The 23,308-nt window shown below is 40.7% G+C and overlaps 2 protein-coding genes across 3 annotated transcripts in view; both read left to right on the forward strand.

Moving 5' to 3' along the window:
- On the forward strand, nucleotides 2,071-4,369 carry LOC102183306 (histone H2A.Z). Its single transcript, XM_018049273.1, has 5 exons — nucleotides 2,071-2,285; nucleotides 2,729-2,806; nucleotides 3,088-3,201; nucleotides 3,553-3,682; nucleotides 3,931-4,369. The coding sequence occupies exons 1-5, from the start codon at nucleotides 2,283-2,285 to the stop codon at nucleotides 3,990-3,992; spliced, it is 387 nt and encodes a 128-aa protein (XP_017904762.1). The 5' UTR covers nucleotides 2,071-2,282; the 3' UTR covers nucleotides 3,993-4,369.
- Nucleotides 5,833-23,308, forward strand: part of DNAJB14 (DnaJ heat shock protein family (Hsp40) member B14) — a 41,749-nt gene continuing 24,273 nt past the window's right edge. Inside the window, exons 1-2 of one of the 2 annotated variants that reach the window (XM_018049274.1) lie at nucleotides 5,833-6,118; nucleotides 20,577-20,748. In XM_018049274.1, the coding sequence (XP_017904763.1) occupies nucleotides 5,986-6,118; nucleotides 20,577-20,748 (305 nt within the window). In that variant the 5' untranslated portion in view covers nucleotides 5,833-5,985. The remainder of the gene's footprint in view (nucleotides 6,119-20,576; nucleotides 20,749-23,308) is intronic. The other variant, XM_018049275.1, reaches the window with a different exon arrangement.

Here is a 23,308-nt window from a genome sequence, read left to right on the forward strand (position 1 = left end):
CTTTCCCCAAGATTTGGGTTGTTGCCTTACTGTAACAGTTAAGATCCATTTCAGCAAGTGATAGGCAATCTAAAATTAAAGTGGGGACTTCCCTGGCAGCCCAGTGGCTAAGACTCTGCTCTCCCAATGCAGGGGGCCTAGGTGGGTTTCAGGCTTGCATTGCGGCTTTTTACTTTCACGTCCAAGGAAGACGGTGTGGTAGACAGGGGAAAAGATTTAGGAATCAAAGATACTTTATTTCATTCTTCCCCACATCCAGTGTAGAGGACACCATCATTATCATCTGCTGCTATGTGATAAACACATGTTGGAGCATACATTGCATACCTTCTCCTTTAATCTTTCAACAACTACCTGAGAATAGGTGTTACTGTACTCTTTTCATAGAAGAGAAACTTGAAGCTCCAAAAAGTAACTAAGATGACACACTGAGAAGGAAGCAGAGCAGAGTTCTCGTCTTCTTGCTCCAGAGCACATTCTCTTAACCACTGTTCAGTGAGGCAACAGTGAATTCCTTTAGCTGGATCTCATAGGAAAGAGTACATATTATCCAAACTGGAAAAGGTATTAATGTCGGCTTCTAAAGTACATATCAGGAAGCCTCAGCAGAGCTCAGATTAACTATTACATCAGGTTTCAGAGGTTTAAAATGTCATTGTAACAATTCAGTGGGAGAACTGATTAACTCTTGCTACTGATTACAATGTAAAAATTTCTCATTTGTAAGGGGAAGAAAATAACAAAACTCTCTGTCAAATTGTTGGGAACTCCTTCACTGGAACTTACTTATCTACCAGATATGCAAGGGTCCTCTAATTTGATAAAATCTTTCAAACTGAAACTCAAACTACAGTACTTAAGAATACATATATTAAAACTTTTGGACATCAGAAATATATTTAATATGTAATACACTATTAAATGCTATAAATATAAAAGACTTAGATCATCACTGTCTTCAAGCAGCTGGACATGTACACAGGTGTTATGAATCTATTAGTTGGACGACTAAGTAGCTGGCATTATGATAGTGCTGTGTGTACAGTACTATTTTTTAAGCCCATCATTTGCAACTGATTACATGGACCATCTGTAACTGTCCTTGAATCACGTTAGAAGTTACCCCACTGACATTTACAGAACATTTGTCATGTAGCAAACTGTTTAGCATAGAAAAGTTGATACAGAATAGCTTTGAGGTTTCATTAAATCAACTTTAGACACCAGGCTATAGGTACAACCCATTGATGTGTAATCTCCAGAAAGACACGGGTTATGATTTGATTAAAGACTATCGTCTCACTCCAAGCCCTCTAGGGGTAGACCGAAGTGTCTTTTCTGACCAGCAACGGGGCTTTCATCACCGTTTTTCCCGTGAAAGTATCCCACTGGGGTGGAGGGGGGTGGTTAGGGCATTCAAAAATGGTGAGGAAAGACGAGGGAGTTAGAACTGAAAATGACGTGGGAGCAGTGGATCATGATCAGTCGGTGGCTCGAGACTCGCCCAAGGGGGTTAGAAGACTGAAATCACTATCAAGACTGTGGTCAGGGAAGGAATTGGGGCTCCTCTCACCGGACGCGTTCGCGCCACCTGTCAGACTGAAACAGCTGGGCGATGCTGAGGGTACCAGGGAAAAGAGTACCCCGGGCCTCGGAAGAAGGCTGTGGACTGCTGGGTCTCTGCCTTCGAGGCGCTCATTTGGAAGGGGAGGGCAGGAAGTGGGGCGCGCTAGACCCCGCGGAGACTTCACGTGGTCTCTGGAATCAGGCTAGGAGACGAAGGCGAACGGGTGATGGTAGGGTGAGCGATACTGCGTGCCCCTCCCCTGAGCCTCTCAACTCCGCCTCTCGGACACGTGACCGCAGCCGGGGCGGGGGGGGGGGGCTCCCCTAGCTCCCGCAGCATAGCTCGCTCTGTTTCTTCCCTCCCGCCGCTGTGCCCTTCTTCTCCCCAGTTCCAATCCCTCCGCCCTCCCCCACCTCCTTCCGCATGCTCCAATAGGGATTCGAGCTGTGAAGCGCCCGCCCCTCCGCCCTTTTCTTCGCTTTCTCATTGGCTGAAGCTTCAAGGACGCGTCCCGAGGGCGGGGGGCAGCCATTGGTGGGATGAGCAATCCGAGTTCCCGGATGAGGGAACATTCTGCAGTATAAAGGGAGCGGGGAAGGCGGGAGACAGCGCAGTTTGAATCGCGGTGCGACGAAGGAGTAGGCGGCTGGTTCTCGCTGGGTGTCTGACTAGTCCTTTCTCTGCCTTGCTTGTTTGAGCTTCAGCAGAATTCGAAATGGTAAACTTGGTGGAGACGCTCGAAGACTCCGCGGGTTTTTGCCGGCGGGAGAAAAACCCGTTACACACAGAGATGGGGGTGAAGCGGCGACGGTTGGGAACGCGCGGAGACAGGATTTGGAAGAGCAAGGGGAGGTGTTTTGTCGGCGGCAAGCGGAGCAGCCTCGGATCTCGCGGCGGGCGGTGACGGTTGGGTGGCGCGCGCAGCGCCGCTGGGGGCCGGCGGGCGGCGAGCGGGCGGACCGAGGCGCGCGGCCGCGCCGAGCGCGCGGCGGGGGACGGGCGGGCGGGGTCGCCTTTGCGGCGCGCCGCGGGCCGGAGACCCCGGCTGGGCACGGGGCCGCGCTCGCGCCCGAGCCGCGGCGCGGTGGGGGAAGGGCGCGCTGCTCTGGTAATCCTATATTCTGCGTTCCTCCTTCGCTCGCGGGCGTGTGCGCGCCGCAGGCTGGCGGTAAGGCTGGGAAGGACTCCGGAAAGGCCAAGACAAAGGCGGTTTCCCGCTCGCAGAGAGCCGGTTTGCAGGTCAGTGGTTGTTCGTGCATTCTGGGAATCGTGGCGTTTTTCTTTCCTTTTCCTCTCTTGTTTATCATCGCTCTAGATGAGCGTTTCGTCTTTGCGTGGGTGATAGTGTCGCGACTTGGTTTACCGATGCAATAAATATCGGGGGGGAGCGATCACGTGTGTCTGTGGTGGGGCGCGTTGCTGCACCGGCGTCCATGACCCTGCCTTTGGCGCGCGTATAATTAATTATCTTTGGCTCGTCTATCTTTGTGCATTTATGTTTGTGTATGCTAAAAACGAAGTTCCCAGTGGGCCGTATTCATCGACACCTGAAATCTAGGACGACTAGCCATGGACGTGTGGGCGCGACTGCCGCTGTGTACAGCGCAGCCATCCTGGAGTACCTCACCGCAGAGGTAAATGGGTGTACGCCTATAATCTGGAAAAGGTTGGGAGGGGGTGGGGGGAGGCGGCGAGGGGGAAGGAGGAAAGTGATGCAAGAAAACTCCCAGGCTCTGTACGCAGCGAGAAGCTTCCGACAACGCTAGAGGGGGCTGGTGATCATGATGGGGATCCTCCTGAGCTTGACTTTGCGGCCTTAGGAAATAAAATTGCGTGCTCTCTTTATGGCTTTTGCTTATCTTGGCATTCAGGTAGTGGGGGAGATGACAGTTGGTAGATACACCTTCATCATGAAGGTTTGATTCTTGCCTGGATCTTGACGTTAATGAAAGTTGGAAGGAGATTGATTGCATTTTGCCTTCTAGGTACTTGAATTGGCAGGAAATGCATCGAAAGACTTGAAGGTAAAGCGTATTACCCCTCGTCACTTGCAACTTGCCATTCGTGGAGATGAAGAATTGGACTCTCTCATCAAGGCTACAATTGCTGGTGGTGGTATGTAAATATTAACTTATAAATTTCTCTAGAGAAAAGAATTTGCTTTTAAATTTCCCTCTAGTAATTTTCAGTCTAAAAGAGGACACAGTATATTTTCATTGATCCGTAGTATGGTTGCATCACGAAATTTGATTTCTCTTACGTATTTCTGAATTTTTACTCTGTGCTTACATTGAAAGACATCTTCCAAGTTGAACATTAAACTCTTGGTTTTAAAGTAGTATGTTATTTTATCCCTTTTCTAGGTGTCATTCCACACATCCACAAATCTCTGATTGGAAAGAAAGGACAACAGAAGACTGTCTAAAGGATGCCTGGATTCCTTATTATCTCAGGACTCTAAATACTCTAACAGCTGTCCAGTGTTGGTGATTCCAGTGGACTGTATCTCTGTGAAAAACACAATTTTGCCTTTTTGTAATTCTATTTGAGAAAGTTGGAAGTTTAATTAGCTTTCCAACCAACCAAATTTCTGCATTTGAGTCTTAACCATATTTAAGTGTTACTGTGGCTTCAAAGAAGCTATTGATTCTGAAGTAGTGGGTTTTGATTGAGTTGACTGTTTTTAAAAAACTGTTTGGATTTTAATTGTGATGCAGAAGTTATAGTAACAAACATTTGGTTTTGTACAGACATTATTTCCACTCTGGTGGATAAGCTCAATAAAGGTCATATCCCAAACTAGTTGTGTATAAAATTTGCTTGATTATAGTAGGAACAGCTTTGTTTTGAATAGGTATCTTAGCTAGCAATAACTTAAGCACATTTCTTCCCTTGAAATTACTGTTAATTCTGTCTGTAGATCAACAAAGTTAAAAGGCCCAAGTTTTTTTTTTTTTAATACATTGTAATGAACTATTAAAAGATTTTAAAACTTCAGCACAAGTTGATGTTTTTTAGGCTAAGTTTAACCATCTGAGTTATCAGCTTTGTTTGCTGTTTGTGATAGCAGCAAGCACTACACCAGCGCACTGTGGGGACTTGGGTGGGGTTGGGGAGCAGAGGCCAGGTAGGAAGGTCCTATATGCAGCTACCTACACAGTCTAAACTTTTCAGTTTAGACTGATAATGTTTGCAGTGTGCTACACGCTCTTTTGAAGTTTACTTGCATTAAATTGTTCAGTATATGGTAACATCTTTGGGGAACATACCATTCACATTTAACAGAGAAGAATCAAGATTTTTTAAAGTCCTGAGTTACCATGTTTGCTGCTATGGCAGACAATATCTTTTTTTTTTTTTTGGCAGACAATATCTTTAGTGAACAATGTGTGAAAGTAGTTACTTTGTAATTAGGTTAAGTGGATCATTTTGACACTTTCTGGCAACTTCTTAATACCAAGCAAAAGGTGGGCCCTTTGCCTCCACTGAGGATACCAGCATGGCAATTATTTCACAAGGGTGATGATTAAAATTAGGTATACCAAGTTTACCTATATGAGGTAATACATTGCCAAAGAACTGATTCCTGTCCTGTTTTGGTCATGGTTACTAGCGTTTTGGTTTTCACCAGAATAAGTGCAAACTACAAATTAAGTGTACTTCTTGGGATGTACTAAGACAGTTTAATGGCACTGAGTCAGAAAGAGTATGAATGAAATAAGGCAATGAAAGGGGAATTAGGGTCAAAGGACACCCTACTGGGTTCCTGAACAGCTGTGCCGGAAGCGGTGCCCAGGGACTGGCAGCCCGGTCCTCAACTGACCGAATTCTCCCTAGTCTGACCTAGGCTGAAGGGGGCCGGGGGTGGGGCCTTCGATCCCTGGGGGTTTTCCTGAAAACGAATGTCCCCAACCCCACTCGTCGGCCGGTCGCCAGGAAGGCGGGCTGCCGCCTTCGCGGGCCGCGCAGGGGCTTGGAGGGTACCGCGTTGCTGAGGCTGGCGGCTGGGTCCACGCCGCGACGGAACCCCTTCAGGGGAGCCCCTCCGGCGGCCAGCCCGCCTGGTATCGCCCGCACGCCCCCCTCACCCTCCAGGTCGGTGGGCCCCGAGCCTGTCCGCGCCGGCAAGGATCAGCGAGCCGGTTCTGACGGCCCGGCGGTGGAGCCCAGCCCAGAGGCCAGAGGGATGCGGCTCGCGCCGTAGCGACCCGCGGGGGGCGGGGAGGCCGCCGCGAGGAGGCGGAGCTGCGAGCCCGCCAGTGCGCCCGGGCCCCGCCGCCGCGGTCGCCTGCGCTCCTCCCCGCTCGCCTTCGCACGCCCCCAGCCCCGGCCGGCCTTGCCTCCTCAGCGGCAGCGGCGGCGGCGGCTTCCGCCCCTCGTTGCTGAGCTCCCCCAGGAAACGGAAGAAGGCGCAAGCCATGGAGGGGAACCGGGATGAGGCGGAGAAATGTGTCGAGATCGCCCGGGAGGCCCTGAACGCCGGCAACCGCGAGAAGGCCCAGCGCTTCCTTCAGAAGGCCGAGAAGCTCTACCCACTGCCCTCGGCCCGCGGTGAGGCCCTCGGTCCCTTTCCTCCCCGTCCTGTCCCCGGGCCGCCGCGCAGCCCGCCCCCGCCCCCACCCTCGCCCTCATGGAGCCGCGGAGCCCCCCACCCGCCGGACCCCGCCGGTCGGACCCCCAGAACGCTCCTCGCCGACACACCCCCGCTCGGGCCCTGAACATCCGGGCCGGGCCGGCCGTGGGCTCCCCGAGACTCCCTCCTCACCGGCCTACCTGCGAGATGCCGGCTCTGAGCCACCCGGCTAGAGTTGCCGGTTCCCCTATCGGTTTTCATGAATGTCCAGCTGTCATTCTCCCAGGAGATTCATCTGGTCCTGCCTTACCAGATGGGGCTTTATATCTGGATGTGTGGTTGTGTGACCCCCTCCCTCCTCATCCTCATCCTCGATTTAGGCCTAGGTCCCTAGTGAAGTGAGAGGAACAGGGCACTCAGTGGTTAATATACAGGTCCCTGGTTCCACCGCCTCTGGGGTGGAAAACGCTGTTCCCAAAGCAAACATTTTCGAACACCTGAGATGACATTGCTTTTCCCTGGGAGAGAGTTCTTTAGAAGAGAGGACCACAAGAATGATAAGAGTCAGTGAGGCTTTGCTAAATAGTGTCCGATTTGATAGCACCGTAATTATCGACAAATGAGGCACATCTTTAGGAACAGAGCTCTGGACTTCCATTAGCCGAAATCCTGCTCTTCTCTTGCTCTTCAGGCTCTAAAGTAATTATAGCCAGCACTTCGTGAGTGCTTGTGAAGTACCTACTGTTTAATATGACTTATTTCGTTTATTCCTCAGATCGATCCTAGAATTCATTTGACCAGGCTCACTCTTATGGAAACAGACCTTTTGATGAGTGAATGAATGAATGAGTGAATGAATGAAAATACCTTACCCAAGGTCACACAGTAATTTGTAGCAAAGTCAGAATAGTATTTGAGCTCTCCAGCTTCAAAAGGCCCTTAACCACGACATTCCATTATCTGGTCCATAGGATACAGTTTCACTTGAGGTTCAGGATATTTCCACGTTAAGAAGAAAATTAGCAATAAGTCAGTAAGACTGTGGGGTTACCTGTTTTATATTGTTGTTTTCTTAGTTTTTTTCTACTTATTGAAGTCCTTGAATTTCTTTTCTTTGTCCTTTTAATTTCCCAGCTATTGAGGAAAAGGAAAGAGGGAAATGAAAGAAAATAAGTGATTTTTTTTCTTAATGTGGCAAAAACAGAAGCTTACCAACTTAACCATTTTTAAGTGTACAATTCCATAACGTTAAGCATTTTCACACTGTGGTACAAAAGATCTACAGAATTTTTTGTCTTAACAAAACTAAAACTTTATGCCAATTAAACAATTCCCTGTTTCCCCTTTCCACCCAGCCCCTCATAACCATCACTGTACTCTCTTAAAAATGTGGCTACTTTGGATACTTATTATATAGTAAGTGGAATTATTTAGTGATTTGCCTTTTTTTCACTGGCTTATTTAATTTAGCACAATGTCCCTGAAGTTTATTCATGTTGTAGCATAAATATGATAGTTCCTTTTTGAAGGCTTCATAGTATTCCATTGTGTGCATATACCACATTTTCAATATCCATTCACCATCTAGGAATAGATTGTATTGATAGTTTCCATATCTTGGAAACCATCACAGTCTATATTGTAAATAAGGCTATAAGAACATGGGTGTATAAATACCTCTTTATGATCCTGCTTTAACTGGTTTTGATATATACCCAGAAATGGGATTGCTGGATCATATTGGTAATTTTATTTTCACATTTTTTGAGGAATTGCCATACCATTTTCTGTAAGAGTTACACAATTTTACATTCCTACTAACAGTGGGCAAGAGTTCTTGTTTCTCCACATCCTCATCAACACTTGTCATTTTCTGTTTGATTCTTTGTTGGTTTTTGACAGTACCCATCCTGGCAAGTGTGAGGTGATATCTTATTGTGGTTTTGATTTGCATTTCTTTCAAGATTAGTGATATTGAGGATGCTTTTATTTGCTCATTGGCCATTTTTATATCATTTTTTGAGAAATATTCAAGTCCTTTACCCATTTTTAAATTAGGTTATTTTTAGTTGTTGAGTTATGCCGGTGTGGTAAATCGCTTCAGTCTTGTCTGACTCTTCGTGACCCTATGGACGATAGCCTGACAGGCTTCTCTGTCCATGGGATTCTGCAGGTAAGATTACTGGAGTGGGTTGCCATGCCCTCCTCCAGGGAATCTTCTCAGCCCAGAGATTGAACCCACATCTGTTACATCTGCATTAGCAAGTGGGTTTTTTTTACCACTCATGCCACCTAGGAAACTTACCAGATGTCTGATTTGAAGATTTTTTTTCTCCCATTCTGTAGGTTGTCTTTTATTCTGTCGTTTCCTTTGATACACGGGAGTTTTTTCCTTTTGATATAGGCCCATTTGTCTATTTTTTCTTTTATTGCCTATGCTTTTGGTTTCATTAGAGCTTCCCTGGTGCCTCAGATGGTAAAGCGTCTGTCTGCAATGCTGTAGACCTGGGTTTGATCCCTGGGTTGGGAAAATTCCCCTAGAGAAGGAAATGGCAACCCATTCTGGTACTTTTGCCTGGAAAATTCAATGGATGGAGGTCCATGGGGTCGCAAAGAGTCAGACAGACTGAGCGACTTCACTTCACTTTGGTTTCATATTCAAGAAATCATTGCCAAGAGTTAAAACTTTTTGAATTTTTCTACTTATGAAGGCATAATTTCATTTAGTCATTATATAGTCTTAGGGGGTGCTTCCCAGGTGGCACTAGTGGTAAAGAACCCACCTGCCAGTGCTGGAGATGAAATAGATACATGTTCAGTCCCTGGGTTGGGAAGATTCTGTGGATGAGGGCAAGGCAACCCATTCCAGTCTTCTTGCCTGGAGAATCTCATGGACAGAGGGGCCTGGCGGGCTACTATCTATAGGGTTGCAAAGAATCGGACATGACTGAAGTGTCTTAGCACACATGCATGTAACCACTCCAGATGACATAACTTGGCTTTTGAAGCCTCGCCTGTAACGCACTTGTAACCTTAATCTTGGGCAAGTTAGATAACCTATCTAGCTTGTAGCTTTTCTGTCTGCAAAATAGGACAATAATGTACCAATTTCATAGGGGTGGCATGAGGATTAAATGAATTAATACAGGGGAAGCATTTAATAGTGCTCGAAAATTTGGTGTCATTTCCATTTAACAAGTGTGAGACAGAATTTTTAAACCTGTAGTCTGTAATTCTTCTATGAAACAAGCAACTTGAATCAGTCTACTAAAGATACTGTAAGATATCAAAACACATTACAGCTGTTGCTTTTAAAGACATGAACATTGGAAAAATTAAGACAGGAAGAGTGAAAGTTAATAGTACAATGTATTGTAAGGCAACATGTTAGTATGACATAAAGTGATTAGCTACAGTTGTGGTGTAGTCTGAAGACCTTATTCAGATATGGACTTTGCCTCTGACAGATCTGAGTTACTCTGACAGGGATGAGTTACTTATCATTGCCAAGCCTTGTTTAGTTATGTATAACATAAGGATTTCATTACAGGGTTGATGTTAGGTGAAATAGATCATGTGCAAATACTTAACAAAGTGTATTTTACATAGAATGTTCTCAGATGTATACTGGAATAATTTAAGAATCCAGAGGAGGAGGAAAAGATCTAGAACACTTGTATAAGCTCCTGATAAAATATTTAGTGTAGAAGGGAATTGAAGCTATTGTTTAAAATTAAATTAAAAATTTTTATCCCTGAATTTCATGTATTCTAGACCACTTTCACATCTTTATAACTTAGAGCTTTGGTTAAAAATATTCCTCTTGGATGTATTTTCATGCTAAGGTAGGCAAAATAAAACATTGCATTTTGATTTCTCTTATTTTTATATAGTGAATGCAAAAATGTGAGACTAAATTCTAGCTAAATTCCAGAGCTTTTGTCCCCTTTACAATTTTATTCTTGCTAGGTAAGGAATCTGATTGATAAACCACTTTTAAAAATTGGCAAGAGTTTTCCTTAAGGAAAAACTGCATCTTCAAAAGAATCTAGGACATTGCTTGCTTTCTAAGTATTTAGTTGAAATATTATTTTACAGTTTATTTAAATGGGCTTCTAAGCAAATTTGATTTATAACTTTCAAATATTTTCATATTATGAGTTTGGTTTACATTTGAAAGGATTAATATATGTATATGATGCTACATAGGAAATATAAACTGGGAAAATATCAGCAAGAAGAAGTAAATTGCATTTTGATTTCTTAAACTTTATGTTTACTGGATTATTGATATGTTTTAGATTTTTACAGAGAGATACAGCCTCGCAGTTTTAATGCTTTACATTGGTTTTTTTTTTTACATTGCTATTTTAATACTTTAGTGTTTAATTCTAATTGTCAGGCAGTTTGAAGTATAGATTTTTTATCGGAGAAAAACATTTTAATTATTTTCAAGAGTTTCATAGTAATTTGAACCAAATGGCAGTCTACAGCTTCAAAAATGACCATCCTGTGTCTACTTTAATGAATAGTAACTTATATAATTTGCAGCCTCTATCTGTACAATAACAAATTAAAATAGTCCTCTTTTTATTATTTCCCCTCAGGTGAGAGCTATGTGTTTAGATTTTTCTTCCTTTTTTTGCTACTTTATTTTAAAAAGTTCAAAGTTCTGTTCCCTTTACTGCTGCTGCTAAGTCGCTTCAATAGTGTCTGACTCTGTGCGACCCCATAGACGGCAGCCCACCAGGCTGCCCCGTCCCTGGAATTCTCCAGGCAAGAACACTGGAGTGGGTTGCCATTTCCTTCTCCAATGCAGGAAAGTGAAAAGTGAAAGGGAAGTTACTCAGTCGTATCTTATATTGGTCCAACTGCACATTTGTAATACTTTTGTAATACTGCACATTATTTTGTAATACTGCACATTATTATAAATGTGATCTCATATAATAGCTAAGACATTTAATAGATCAGAAAAAGGTTGTGAGTTCCAAATTCTGGCAGTACTTGAACTGAACCACATTACCTTCTCAGGCATTGGTTCCAATGATTGTTAATACAGAAAACCTTGCTGATTCCATTTTTAAGATGATAAAACTGGATATTGGGACACAGAGGTAATGGAACTTGTTCAAATTTTCACTGTTTGGAGCCAAAATGCTTGGTGTGAGTGCACATATATACATAGCCATTGTTAAGCAGAACCCCTAGGCATTGTAGAAAGATGTTCAGTGTCATAATAACTTGAAAATTTAAAACAACTATATGATCTTGCTTTAGCAATATCCAGCATCTAGCTGTTAGCATGGGAGATGTCCAGAAAAACTGAGAGAATGTGTTTGTGCAAAGACGGAAAGGGAATGTACAGATAACTTCTAACTAGCATGCATAGGGACTTTGTGGCCACCTGTAAATATAAATACATATAACCACTTTCTCATCTGGCTTCACAATTTTTTCAAAATAATTTCTTCCTTTTAGGCTGAAATACTTCTATAAAGAGACACTTTCCCCTCACCTATCTTAGGGTTACACAGTGGTACAGTTCATATAGGAAAGGCAAGATATGATAAGTGCTTGACTGCTTTTATCAGTTTTCATGAAAAGGAATTGACTCCTGTTTTCCAAAAGCAGATAATATTATTTTTTAGATGTGGCCAGTGGAACCTCTTTAGGTTACCTCCTAAGTTTCATAGACACATTCCTAATAATCTTTAATAATTTTATTTTTCTTTGGTATGACAGAAAGTTTCAGGTTTCTCTTATACATTCCCTGTACTAGATCTTGAATCAACCATATCTCCAATAAGCCCTGGTTTCTTTTAGTGGAAAATGGTGTTTTAGTATCATAGTCTGGTACTAACGATGCTGTGGTTGATAGATTGGTCATTGTTTCTGGGCCTTTTCAGTGTACAGACTAGAGAATTTTTTTTTTTTTTTAAGTTAAAACAGCTTATACATTTATACTAGTAAGTGAAGTTTAAATTAAGTATTTTGGGGTCTTTAAACTTTTCTTGCATATATTTCTATCTTTTTCCTTCTACAGTAGTAATCCTGGTTTTCAAGGCCATGGCGAATAGTAGAATATGTCATGTTTATTTATTTGCTTTATGCCACATGATATATGTAATAGTTTCAGAGTAACATTACCAGTACTACCTCACTGATAAAATTACTGAAAACAGTTAAATTTTCTTTGCGTATACTTTCTCCATTTTCCCTCTTCATTTTAGCTTTTTGAAAATTCTGAAATACTTTGAAGCTTATAGGAAAGTCTTAAAAATAGTATACACTTCCTATATACATTTCACTCAGTGCTTCCTATTTGATAAAATTTTACTGCATTTGCTTTATCATGCCCTTTTTTTCTCCCTGCTATCTCTCTTCCACCCCCACAGGTATACAGTTTCTTCTTATATTTTTTCCAGAACCAATCAAGAGTAAGTTATAGACATGATATCCTATTACACCTAAGTAATTCAGTGTATGTTTTTTAAGATAAGGACACTCATACATAACACTAGTATAGCTGTCTGAGTCATGAAATTAATGTAAGTACCTCATTCAGATTCTGCCAGATCTCCCTGTTACATTGCATTTATTTGGCATATTTTGTTATCTAGATACCATCTTTTCTCTTTTCCTTTTTTAATTTTTATTTTATATTGGAGTATAGTTAATTAACAATTTTGTGTTGGTTTTAGGTGTATAGCAAGGTGATTCAGTTATACATGTATCCATTTATTAAATTCTTTTCCCATTTGCACTGAGAGATCCTTGTTGATTATCTGTTTTAAATAAAGCAGTGTGTTTAACTCAAACTCGCAGTTTATCCCTCTCCCCTACTCTTCCCCCCTCATTCCTTCTCTAAGTCTGCAAGTCTTTCTGTTTTGTAAATAAGTATATTTGTATCATTTTTTGAAGATTGCACTTATAAGCGATATCATAAGATACTTAGCTTTCTCTGACTTAGTTCACTTAGTATGATAATCTCAGGGTCCATTCATGTTGCTGCAGATGGCATTATTTCGCTCTTTTTAGTGGCTTAGTAATACCCCATTGTGTATGTGTGCCATGTCTTCTGTACCCACTCGTCTGCTGATGGACTAGGTTGTTTCCATATCTCGGCTATTGTAAACCGTGTATCAGGGAACACTGGGGTGTACATATCATTTTGAACCATTTTTTCTCTGGATATATGCTCAAGAGTGGAATTGCTGGTAGCTCTGTTTTTAGTTTCTTAAGAAATCTCCATACAGTTTTTCATAGTGGCTGTACCAGTTTGCATTCAGTCTCTTTTCTTTCTTGATCTTGTGTTTTTGATGAATGCAGGCCAGCTATTTTATAGATTTTCCCTCAATTTAGGTTTGGCTGACATTTCCTTATGGATTTTTGGCAGGCATACTATAGAAGTGATGTTGCATTCTTAGTGTGACGTTATCAGGGAACGTGCTGATTTGGTCCTTACTGGTGAGGTTAACTTTGATCACTTGGTGAAGTTGGTGTTACCAGGTTTGTCTACTCTAAACTTACTTTTATTCCCCTCTTGTAGTTAATAAATATTTTGTGGGAAAATACTTTAAAACTCTGAATATCCTATTCTACAACAAACTTCCACCAGCTCCTTTTAACATCCAATGATGATTCTTTCCAGAATAAATTTCTGATGGTTGCCAAATGTTGGTTTTCTTATTCCATTATTCCTTCTACAGTTTATTAGTTGACATTCAACCATATTTATTAATATGGCTTTATAGATTCTTATTTAATCTATTATTATCACTGTTCATTTTGATGTTCAGATTGCCTCAGATTTAATCGTAGGAGCCCCTTCAAGCTCCTGTGTCTTATGACATATCCTCATCATTCTTTGAATTTCTTTACTTTCAAACACAAAGTTTTCAAGCTCATTTTCTCTGCCCTGGGAATCAATTCTTTTCCCAGGAGTCCTGATTCTTTTTAGTGGATAACGATACTTGGAAACTAAGATATGGACACTTGATAAGCTTATTGCTACAAGTGTGTCATTGCCTCCAGACCCTCTTAGTAGACAGAGCTAAGACATATATGTGTGCATGACGCATGAATGTATGTTTATGTGTATCTGTGTCTTATATGCATTTGTGGATATATACATACCTATAGTAATTTATACTATATTAATTTCGCAATCTGTGCAAAGATTCACATACCTCCCTCTGAAGTCCATAGGATTCATTCTTGCCTTCTGCATTTTCATATTTGTAATTCCATTCTCTGACAGCCAAGAAATGTGGCTCTTGTTATCATCAGTTTACTTATTTGTTCATTTCCCCCTATATGTAATGAGTTGCCTTTTTGACCTCAGTGGTACATTCTCTACCAAGCTCAGTCATGCTTTAGGCTTTGAGTATTACCTTGGTCCCAATAAGTTGTCTTGGTCCAAGCCTCAGGTGCCAGATTTAAAAGCAAGAGAAGACAGTTTCTGGCCTCCCCACCCTCGCCACAGTTAAAGGAAAGACAGAGGAAGCCTACCACTTAAAAATTATCGAACCTATCTACAGTGTCAGAGCTCATTATCACTACACACTATGTGCTCTTTTTTAGTTGTCATTCAGTCTCAATACAATAGGTCACTGTACATTTAGCGCTTACCTTTGGTCCTTTTGTCCTTGTTTATCTATTTATTTTGGATTCCTAAAGCCTTTAGTAGATTTCTACGAAGGCCTTGTGGGAACTGTGTTCCCTAAGTTCTGGGGAATGTTGAAAACAGTTCATCTGTGGGTCTTAACACTTGAAGTTAGTGATGGATACAAAGTCTTTGGCTCAAATTTTCTTTCTTTGGATATGTAAGTATATTATTCTGTTGTTTTATACAAGTACTACTGATGAGCAAAGACTGATGATCCAATACTCTTTCCTTTTAAGCCATTTAATCTTTTTGGCTAGATCCCCGATTAATTTTACTAGAATATATCTTGATGTTGGTTTTTCTGGGTCAGTATTTTTAGATATGTAATTTGTCCTTTCATTATTTGGTTTCAGATATTTTTATTTTTATATCAGAAAAATTTTCTCCAGTTATTGTTATATTGGTTTTATTTCCTTTAATTTTCTTTTTCAGGACTCCTGTGTGTATGTTGGATCTTCTTTAACTATCTTCAATATTTGCTATTTCTTTCTAATTTTTTTTCTTTTTCATTTAATTAAGATGTTTTCCTTCCTTTTTATGTTCTCTTTTACTTAGACAACATTATCTGTTGTGTTTATTAACTCTTTGTTTCTTCTAGTTTAGTTCTTTTTTGAACTGATTCTTCCTTTTATTACCGCCCACCCCCCCCCCGCCCAAGGTTTATCACTTAAGCAGTGGGTAGATAATTTGGGGGGTTGTTTTCATTCTAATTTATGTTGTTCTTCTGTATAATGTATAATTTTTAAGTCTTTTCAGCTTGTTTTGAAATAGTAGGTTATAGTGTTTACCTATTACGTTGGCAAGTATTTTTGGTGTGCTTTCTTTCATTGTGTTTGGAGATCTGTCCTGTTTTCTTTTATCTTTTGTAACTCTGTATCAGAGTTAACTTTTATCATTTGATTTATTTTTATGTGAAGTTAGCCTGTCAAATACACAGAGATCTCCAGTTTCTGTGTAGTGTTTGAAAATATGTCACCTTGATAAATAAGATCTCTTCACTCTCTCCTTCCTCACTTGACCTGAATTTTCTGTTTTCTTTTTTCCATTCCCCTAGCCTCTTCAGTTTGGATCTTGTTCCTAGAAATTTCTTCTTTATGTGGCTTTGCTCTAGAGAAGAGCTTTGACTGATTAGTTTTAAGAGTTCTAGTGACTGGAGTACTGTATGCCCTTAAGACTTTATTGTAGATCCTTTCAATCACATGCTATTGTAGTGAGCAAAACCCATTTCTTTTTATTCCTTTTTCTCATTTTTGCCTGCTGTGGTTCATAGAGAGTCCTTGCTGGCTCTTTTGGAGTTATTTTGTTCTATGGGCTGGTAAAATGCCCTGTTACTGTCCTCCATATTTCCCCACACAGATACTAATACCCACGTAGATCTTGCAACTGTTGGTGGTTTGTCCCAGCTTCTTGTATTTTGGGATTTTGTACATGATGTTTTGATTTTGTTATCTAATTGCTCTGATTTTATAAGATTTAAAATTTAAGCTTCTGCCTTCCCAGAATTTCCACAAAACTTTTCATATTAGAAAGTTGTGAACCACTACCCCCTAGACCATGAGGGCTTCTACTCTCAAGGTCAATATGATTGCATTCACTGTGAACTATAGTTCTTGGGCTTAAGAGGGCAGATGAATGTGGTCTCAGCCGGTCCCAAGAACTGCTTCTTGTATTTGTATTGTTCTGTCCTAAGAAATGGAGCCATCTTAAAAATAAAATCAAAGAACTCAAATTGTCTGTTTAGTTTGCACATGGTAACTTATAAGGGCTGCATAAGGTAACCATGTTGAGTCAGTATTTTCATTTTTATTCCAGCACAGATACTTAATGGAGGAAAATGATTGAGTCATACATGTGAAATTAATAGGTATTTATGAAATCTTTCCGAAAATTTTTATTAGCAAACTTCAAAATTAGAAATTTTTACTTTTGAGTTTTTGATTTTCAGAAGTATTTTTTTTAACCAGTAGAATAGAATAATTAGATATAAAAATGGGCTTTGAAAAATTGACTTAGAAATGCAACCCAATAGGAATACATCCTTTTTTAACTAACTTAACACTGTCATTGGAGAAGGCAATGGCACCCCCCTTCAGTACTCTTGCCTAGAAAATCCTATGGACAGAGGAGCCTGGTAGGCTGCAGTCCATGGGGTCACTAAGAGTCGGACACGACTGAGCGACTTCACTTTCACTTTTCACTCTCATGCACTGGAGAAGGAAATGGCAACCCACTCCAGTGTTCTTGCCTGGAGAATCCCAGAGATGGGGAAGTCTGGTGGGCTGCCGTCTATGGGGTCACACAGAGTCAGTCGGACACGACTGAAGCGACTTAGCAATAGGAATAGCAATAGTTAAAAATAAACTATATGTTATTATCTTGTTAAACTGCTAGATAGCTACCTAATTAAGAGCCTTTCTGTACGGTCTACAACTAAATTGTTATAAAAACTAAATATCTTATGTCTTTGGTGACCTCGTGAACGCATGAGCTATGAAAAAGATTCGGAAGAAAGTTCTCTTATATGTTCAGTTCAGTTCAGTCACTCAGTTGTGTCCAAGTCTTTGCAACCCCATGAACTACAGCATGCCAGGCTTCCCTGTCCTTCACCAACTCTGGGAGCTTGCTCAAACGAATGTCCATCGAGTCAGTGATGCCATTCAACCATCTCATCCTCTATCGTCCCCTTCTCTCCTTCCTTCAGTCTTTTCCAGCCTCAGAATCTTTTCCAGTGAGTCAATTCTTCTCATCAGGTGGCCAAAGTATTGGAGTTTCAGCTTCAGCAACAGTCCTTCCAATGAATATTCAGGACTGATTTCCTTGAGGATTGTCTGGTTGGATCTCTTTGCAGTCCAAGGGACTCTCAAGAGTCTTCTCCAACACCACAATTCAAAAGCATCAATTCTTCGGCGCTCAGCTTTCTTTATAGTCCAACTCTCATATCCATACATGACTACTGAAAAACCATAGCTTCGACTAGACAGACCGTTGTTGGTAAAGTAATCTCTGCTTTTTCATATGCTGTCTAGATTGGTCATAACTTTTCTTCCAAGGAGCAAGCGTCTTTTAATTTTATGGCTACAATCATCATCTGCAGTGATTTTGGAGCCCAAGAAAATAAAAGTCTGTCACTGGTTCCATTGTTTCCCCATCTATTTGCCATGAAGTGATGGGACCAGATGCCATGATCTTAGTTTTCTGAATGTTGAGTTTTAAGTCAACATTTTCTCTCTCCTCTTTCACTTTCATCAAGAGGCTGTTTAGTTCTTCTTCACTTTCTGCCATAAGGGTGGTGTCATCTGTGTATGTGAGGTTATTGATATTTCTCCCATCAATCTTGATTCCAGCTTCTGCTTCATCCAGTGTGGCATTTCTCATGATGTACTCTGCATAGAAGTTAAATAAGCAGGGTGACAATATACAGACTTGACATACTACTTTCCCAATTTGGAACCAGTCTGTTCCATGTCTAGTTCTAACTGTTGCTTCTTGTCCTGCATACAGATTTCTCAGAAGGCAGGTAAGGTGGTCTAGTATTCCCATCTCTTTAAGAATTCTCCAGAGTTTGTTGTGATCCACACAGTCAAAGGCTTTAGTGTATTCAATGAAGCAGATGTTTTTCTGGAATATTGAAAATAATTACTGGTAGTTCTCTGGTGATCTACTGGTTAGGATTCAGCACTTTCATTACCATGACCTGGTTTCAGTACCTGGTCAGGGAGCTGAGACCCACAGGCTGTGTGGCAATGACTGCTGGATTTTTTAAATATCTATATAGCAGCTTTGGTGGTGGTGGTTTAGTCACTAAGTCATGTCTGACTCTTGCAACCCCATGGACTGTAGCCTGCCAGGGTCCTCTGTTCATGGGATTCTCCAGGCAAGAATACTGGAGTGGGTTGCCATTTCCTTCTCCAGGGGATCTTCCCGACCCAGGGATCAAACCTGGGTCTCCAGCATTGCAGGCAGACTCTTTACCGACTGAGCTACAAGGGAAGATATATAGTGCTTTATTGAGATGTAATTCACTTATCTCACAGCTCATTCAGAATATACCATTCAGTGGGTTCACAGAGTTGTGCAGCCATTGCAACCATTAATTTTAGAACATTTTCTTCATCACAGAAAGAAACCTCATACTAGCAATCACTTCTTACTTCTCCCAAATTTCATCCTTCCCTCCCCAGTAGCCCTTGGCAACAACTGATCTTTCTGTCTCTAAATTTGCCTATTCTGTTCATTTCGTATAAATGGTATCATACAGTATATTGTCTGCTGTGACTGACTTTTTCCACTTAGTATGTTTTCAAGGTTCAGCTGTATTGCAGCATATATCAGTACTTCATTTTTTTTTTTTTTGATTGTCATAGTATTCCATTGTATGGACCTGTCACATTTTATTCATCTACTCATCAGTTGATGGACATTTCAGTTGTTTCCACTTTTTTCCTATTATGAACAATACTGTTATGAACATATGTGAACCAGTTTTTGTATACATGTATGTTTTCATTTCTCATGGTTATACACCGAGATAGGATTATTGGGTCAGGTTATAACTATATGTTTAATCTTTGAAAAAACTACCAGATCTTTTTTCAAAGCAAGCACTGCATTTCCTATTACCACTAGCAATATATGACTGTTCCCATTTTCCTAGTAATACAACCTGGTCAACGTGTTATTGTCCACCTTGTTGATTATAGTCATCGTAGTGGATGTAAAGTGGTATCTCAAGGTAGTAAGTATCTTCTAGTGAAATCTTAGTGATAATTTTCTCAGTCTTTGTTTGAAAATGTTTTTAATCTTATATAATTTCCAGAAAATTAGTGCAGAACTCCGGAGAAGGCAATGGCACCCCACTCCAGTACTCTTGCCTGGAAAATCCCATGGATGGAGGAGCCAGGTGGGCTGCAGTCCATGGGGTTGCTAAGAGTCAGACATGACTGAGCGACTTCACTTCCACTTTTCACTTTCATACATTGGAGAAGGGCATGGCAACCTACTCCAGTGTCTCGCCTGGAGAATCCCAGGGACGGGGGAGCCTGGTGAGCTGCCGTCTATGGGATCACACAGAGTTGGACACGACTGAAGCGACGTACCAGCAGCAGCAGCTGCAGCAGTGCAGAACTCAAGTTGACAGCTATTCTCCCTGAGCATTTTGAAGCTATTACTGAATTTAGCTGCCATTGTTGCTGTTGGGAAATAAGTGTGTGTGAAGTTGCTCAGTTGTGTCCAACTCTTTGTGACACCGTGGACTGTAGCCCTCCAGGCTCCTCTGTCCATGGGATTCTCCAGGCAAGAATACTGGAGTGGGTTGCCATTTCCTTCTCCAGGGGATCTTCCCAACCCAGGGATCAAACCCGGGTCTCCTGCGTTGCAGGCAGACGCTTTATCCTCTGAGCCAACAGGGAAATCACCAGGGAACTTCTGTTTCTTTGTAGATAATCTCATCAGCTACTTTAAGGATTATTGTTTTCTTTGGTATTCGGCAGTTTCACCATGATATTACAAATAAAATATGCCATAAGAAATTAGGTGATAGTAATTTTGAGTTATTAACATTAAACTTAATATTCTACTTCTGAATAGTGATTAGTGATCTGTGAACAGCTATGTACATAAGGGAATGCTTACTATCTATTTAAAAAGGCCCTGTTGTGTATCTTTCTGGAGTATACATTTTGTCAGCTTTATAACTTTCTTCTCAAGACCATGTGTATGTACCTTGATGTAAACAGATGGAGTATGCTTTCCATATCTTTCTACAGCACTGTTGGAAATTATCATGAAAAATGGAAGCACTGCTGGAAATAGCCCTCATTGCCGAAAACCATCAGGTAGTGGTGATCACAGCAAACCTAACTGCACAAAGGACAGCTCATCCGGTAGTGGTGAAAGTGGAAAAGGCTACACCAAAGACCAAGTAGATGGAGTTCTCAGGTAGGAATGAATATGACTTAAATATGTGTCAATTGTAGTTGATATTAATGTAAGTTTAATGTTGTAAGACCTAAAAAATGGGTTTTAATTACAATTCAATAGAAGAACAAACATTGAGGAGTTGAACTCTTGGTGTCTTATGCTTTATATTCTTTATAAAGTAGTGTAAATTACCAATTCTATTGAAATTTCCATCTTTTAAATATAAGGCACAAAACTAATTACACAAAAAAATTTTTTTTAGAAAAATTGCTTCAATTTTTTGAGACAGTACAGTGAAACCTTCCCTGATGGCTCAGTGGTAAAGAATCCCCTTGCCAATGCAGGAGACGTAGGTTTTATCCCTGGGTCTGGAAGATCCCCCATCAGAAGGGAATGGCAACACAGCTCCAGGATTCTTGCCTGGGAAATCCCATGGACAGAGGAGCCTGATGGGCTATAGTCCAGGGGGTCGGAAAAGAGACAGACATGACTTAGCAACTAAACAAAAAACAAAACAAACAACAACAACAAATGCATATATATATGTATGAAGGAGAATTTCATGAGGAGAATATTGAGGGTGGTTGCAAAGCGTTTTCAATTTTCTACTTATATAAATGAAGGAAATTTTTTTCTATTTATATTATTTCTTTAAGGCTGTCTTTATATATAGCAAATACTATAGTCTTCTCCTTTTAATATTTTTTCTTACTCTCATTGTTCTGCTTCAGTGTTTTATTTTTACTTCATGATACACCTCTACTTAAAGCAGGAAAATTAGGTAGAATTGGTAAAGTATGAACTGGGTTTTGGAGATTTAACTTTATTAATTTTGTAATTAAAATCTTTTCTGGAAAGAAAATGAACTGAGTATGAAACACTAGAAAAAATATTGTTATTATTTCCTTCTACAGCTTAAGGATGCTGTATTAATGTGGTACTGAAATTGCGCTCTAGGGAATCTAAAGTATAAGGGTGAAGGACTCTGAACAGTGATTAATGGGATAATTCAACTTGGAGAGTGAAGGAGAAGGCAATGGCACCCCACTCCAGTACTCTTGCCTGGAAAATCCCATGGACAGAGGAGCCTGGTGGGCTGCAGTCTACGGGGTCACTAAGAGTCGGACACGACTGAGCGACTTGCCTTTCACTTTTCACTTTCATGCACTGGAGAAGGAAATGGCAACCCACTCCAGTGTTCTTGCCTGGAGAATCCCAGAGACGGGGGAGCCTGGTGGGCTGCCATCTATGGGGTCATACAGAGTTGGACACAACTGAAGCGACTTAGCAGCAGCAGCAGCAGCAGCTTAAGTGAAGAGTAGGTAAAGGTAGTTTTCTTTCTCATTTACTCTTTCTTATCCCCTTTTAACCTTACTTCCTTTTTTTTTGTTGTTTTTCCTTTTTTTCTCCATTCTTATTTTTAGTTAGTTCTTTTTAACTCAGCATTATTTGGAATTGAAGTTATTTTTAAATTAAATATCAATGTATTTATAGTTTACTTTTTTTCATACATATGCTAAAGTTTAAATGTAACATTTTATCTGTGTGTGAACACAATAAGAACAAAGACTCCCTAATTATGATGAAATCATGATAAAGGGTATTCGATTGGCCTGAATGGTAGTGAACTTTAAGAATTATAAATAATGTTGGTGACCACTTTCATAACTGTAGTGTTGCATCAGAGGCTGAATAAGTGAGATAAGTGAATAAATGAGAGACTTGCTTTTGAATTTCTTTAAGAAAAAGCTTCTACTAAACAGTGTGCTGAAATGTATTCTAGGAAGCCATCTCTCTCCAAAAACCAAATTGTATTTTCTGGTAGAAATTACTTTTTACTAGGAGAACATATTCTCAGTAAAAGACCTAGAGTGAATTTTGTTATATGTGATTCTTATTTAGAATTATTTTATAATTTGTTTTTAAAGAAAGACTATAGAATCCCCTATATATTGGAAAATATACCCCCTTCCCCAAATGGTTGAAATTTTGGAGAATAGGAATCTCCTGAATCTGATATTATTTTTTAAAAATCTCTTTTCTTCGTTTCTTCTACTCTAGCCTTGAAGGGAAAAGAGGAGTAGCTCAAGGAATGGTATAAATACAGAGAGAAGAGCAGTGTTTTGTTTTCCTCTCTTTCTTAGTAGATAGGCAGGGGGACGTTTTGAGACTGGAAGAATGAAAGATGATGGCGGGTACAGACCCACTTTAGTATGTGGCCAGAATTGGGCAGATGGAAATAAAATGTTGAGAGAGATCCTATCTGTTGGGTCTGTATTCTCTGTGAAATTGTAGATGAAGTTATCCTCTGAGGTTAGAAGAAAGAGATAAGATTGAAAGCTTGAGAAGAATGGTGAAAGTATGGAATACTTGCAGACAGAAAGGCAGACAGGAAGGGAGGATTGCTGGCCAGCACTGAGGAACCAGGCAAGTTTCAGACTGAATCCTTAGTGAGTTACAAGAATTAGCTTAGGTTTACGCCTGTGTTTAGAGATGGTTTCTCTGATCAATTTTAGCATACCTTTTTATTGTATTACATAAGTGTAGTTTTTGGGGGGGTTAATATGATCAGAACATT

This window comes from Capra hircus, chromosome 6, assembly GCF_001704415.2.
Source record: "Capra hircus breed San Clemente chromosome 6, ASM170441v1, whole genome shotgun sequence".
NCBI lineage: Eukaryota > Metazoa > Chordata > Mammalia > Artiodactyla > Bovidae > Capra > Capra hircus.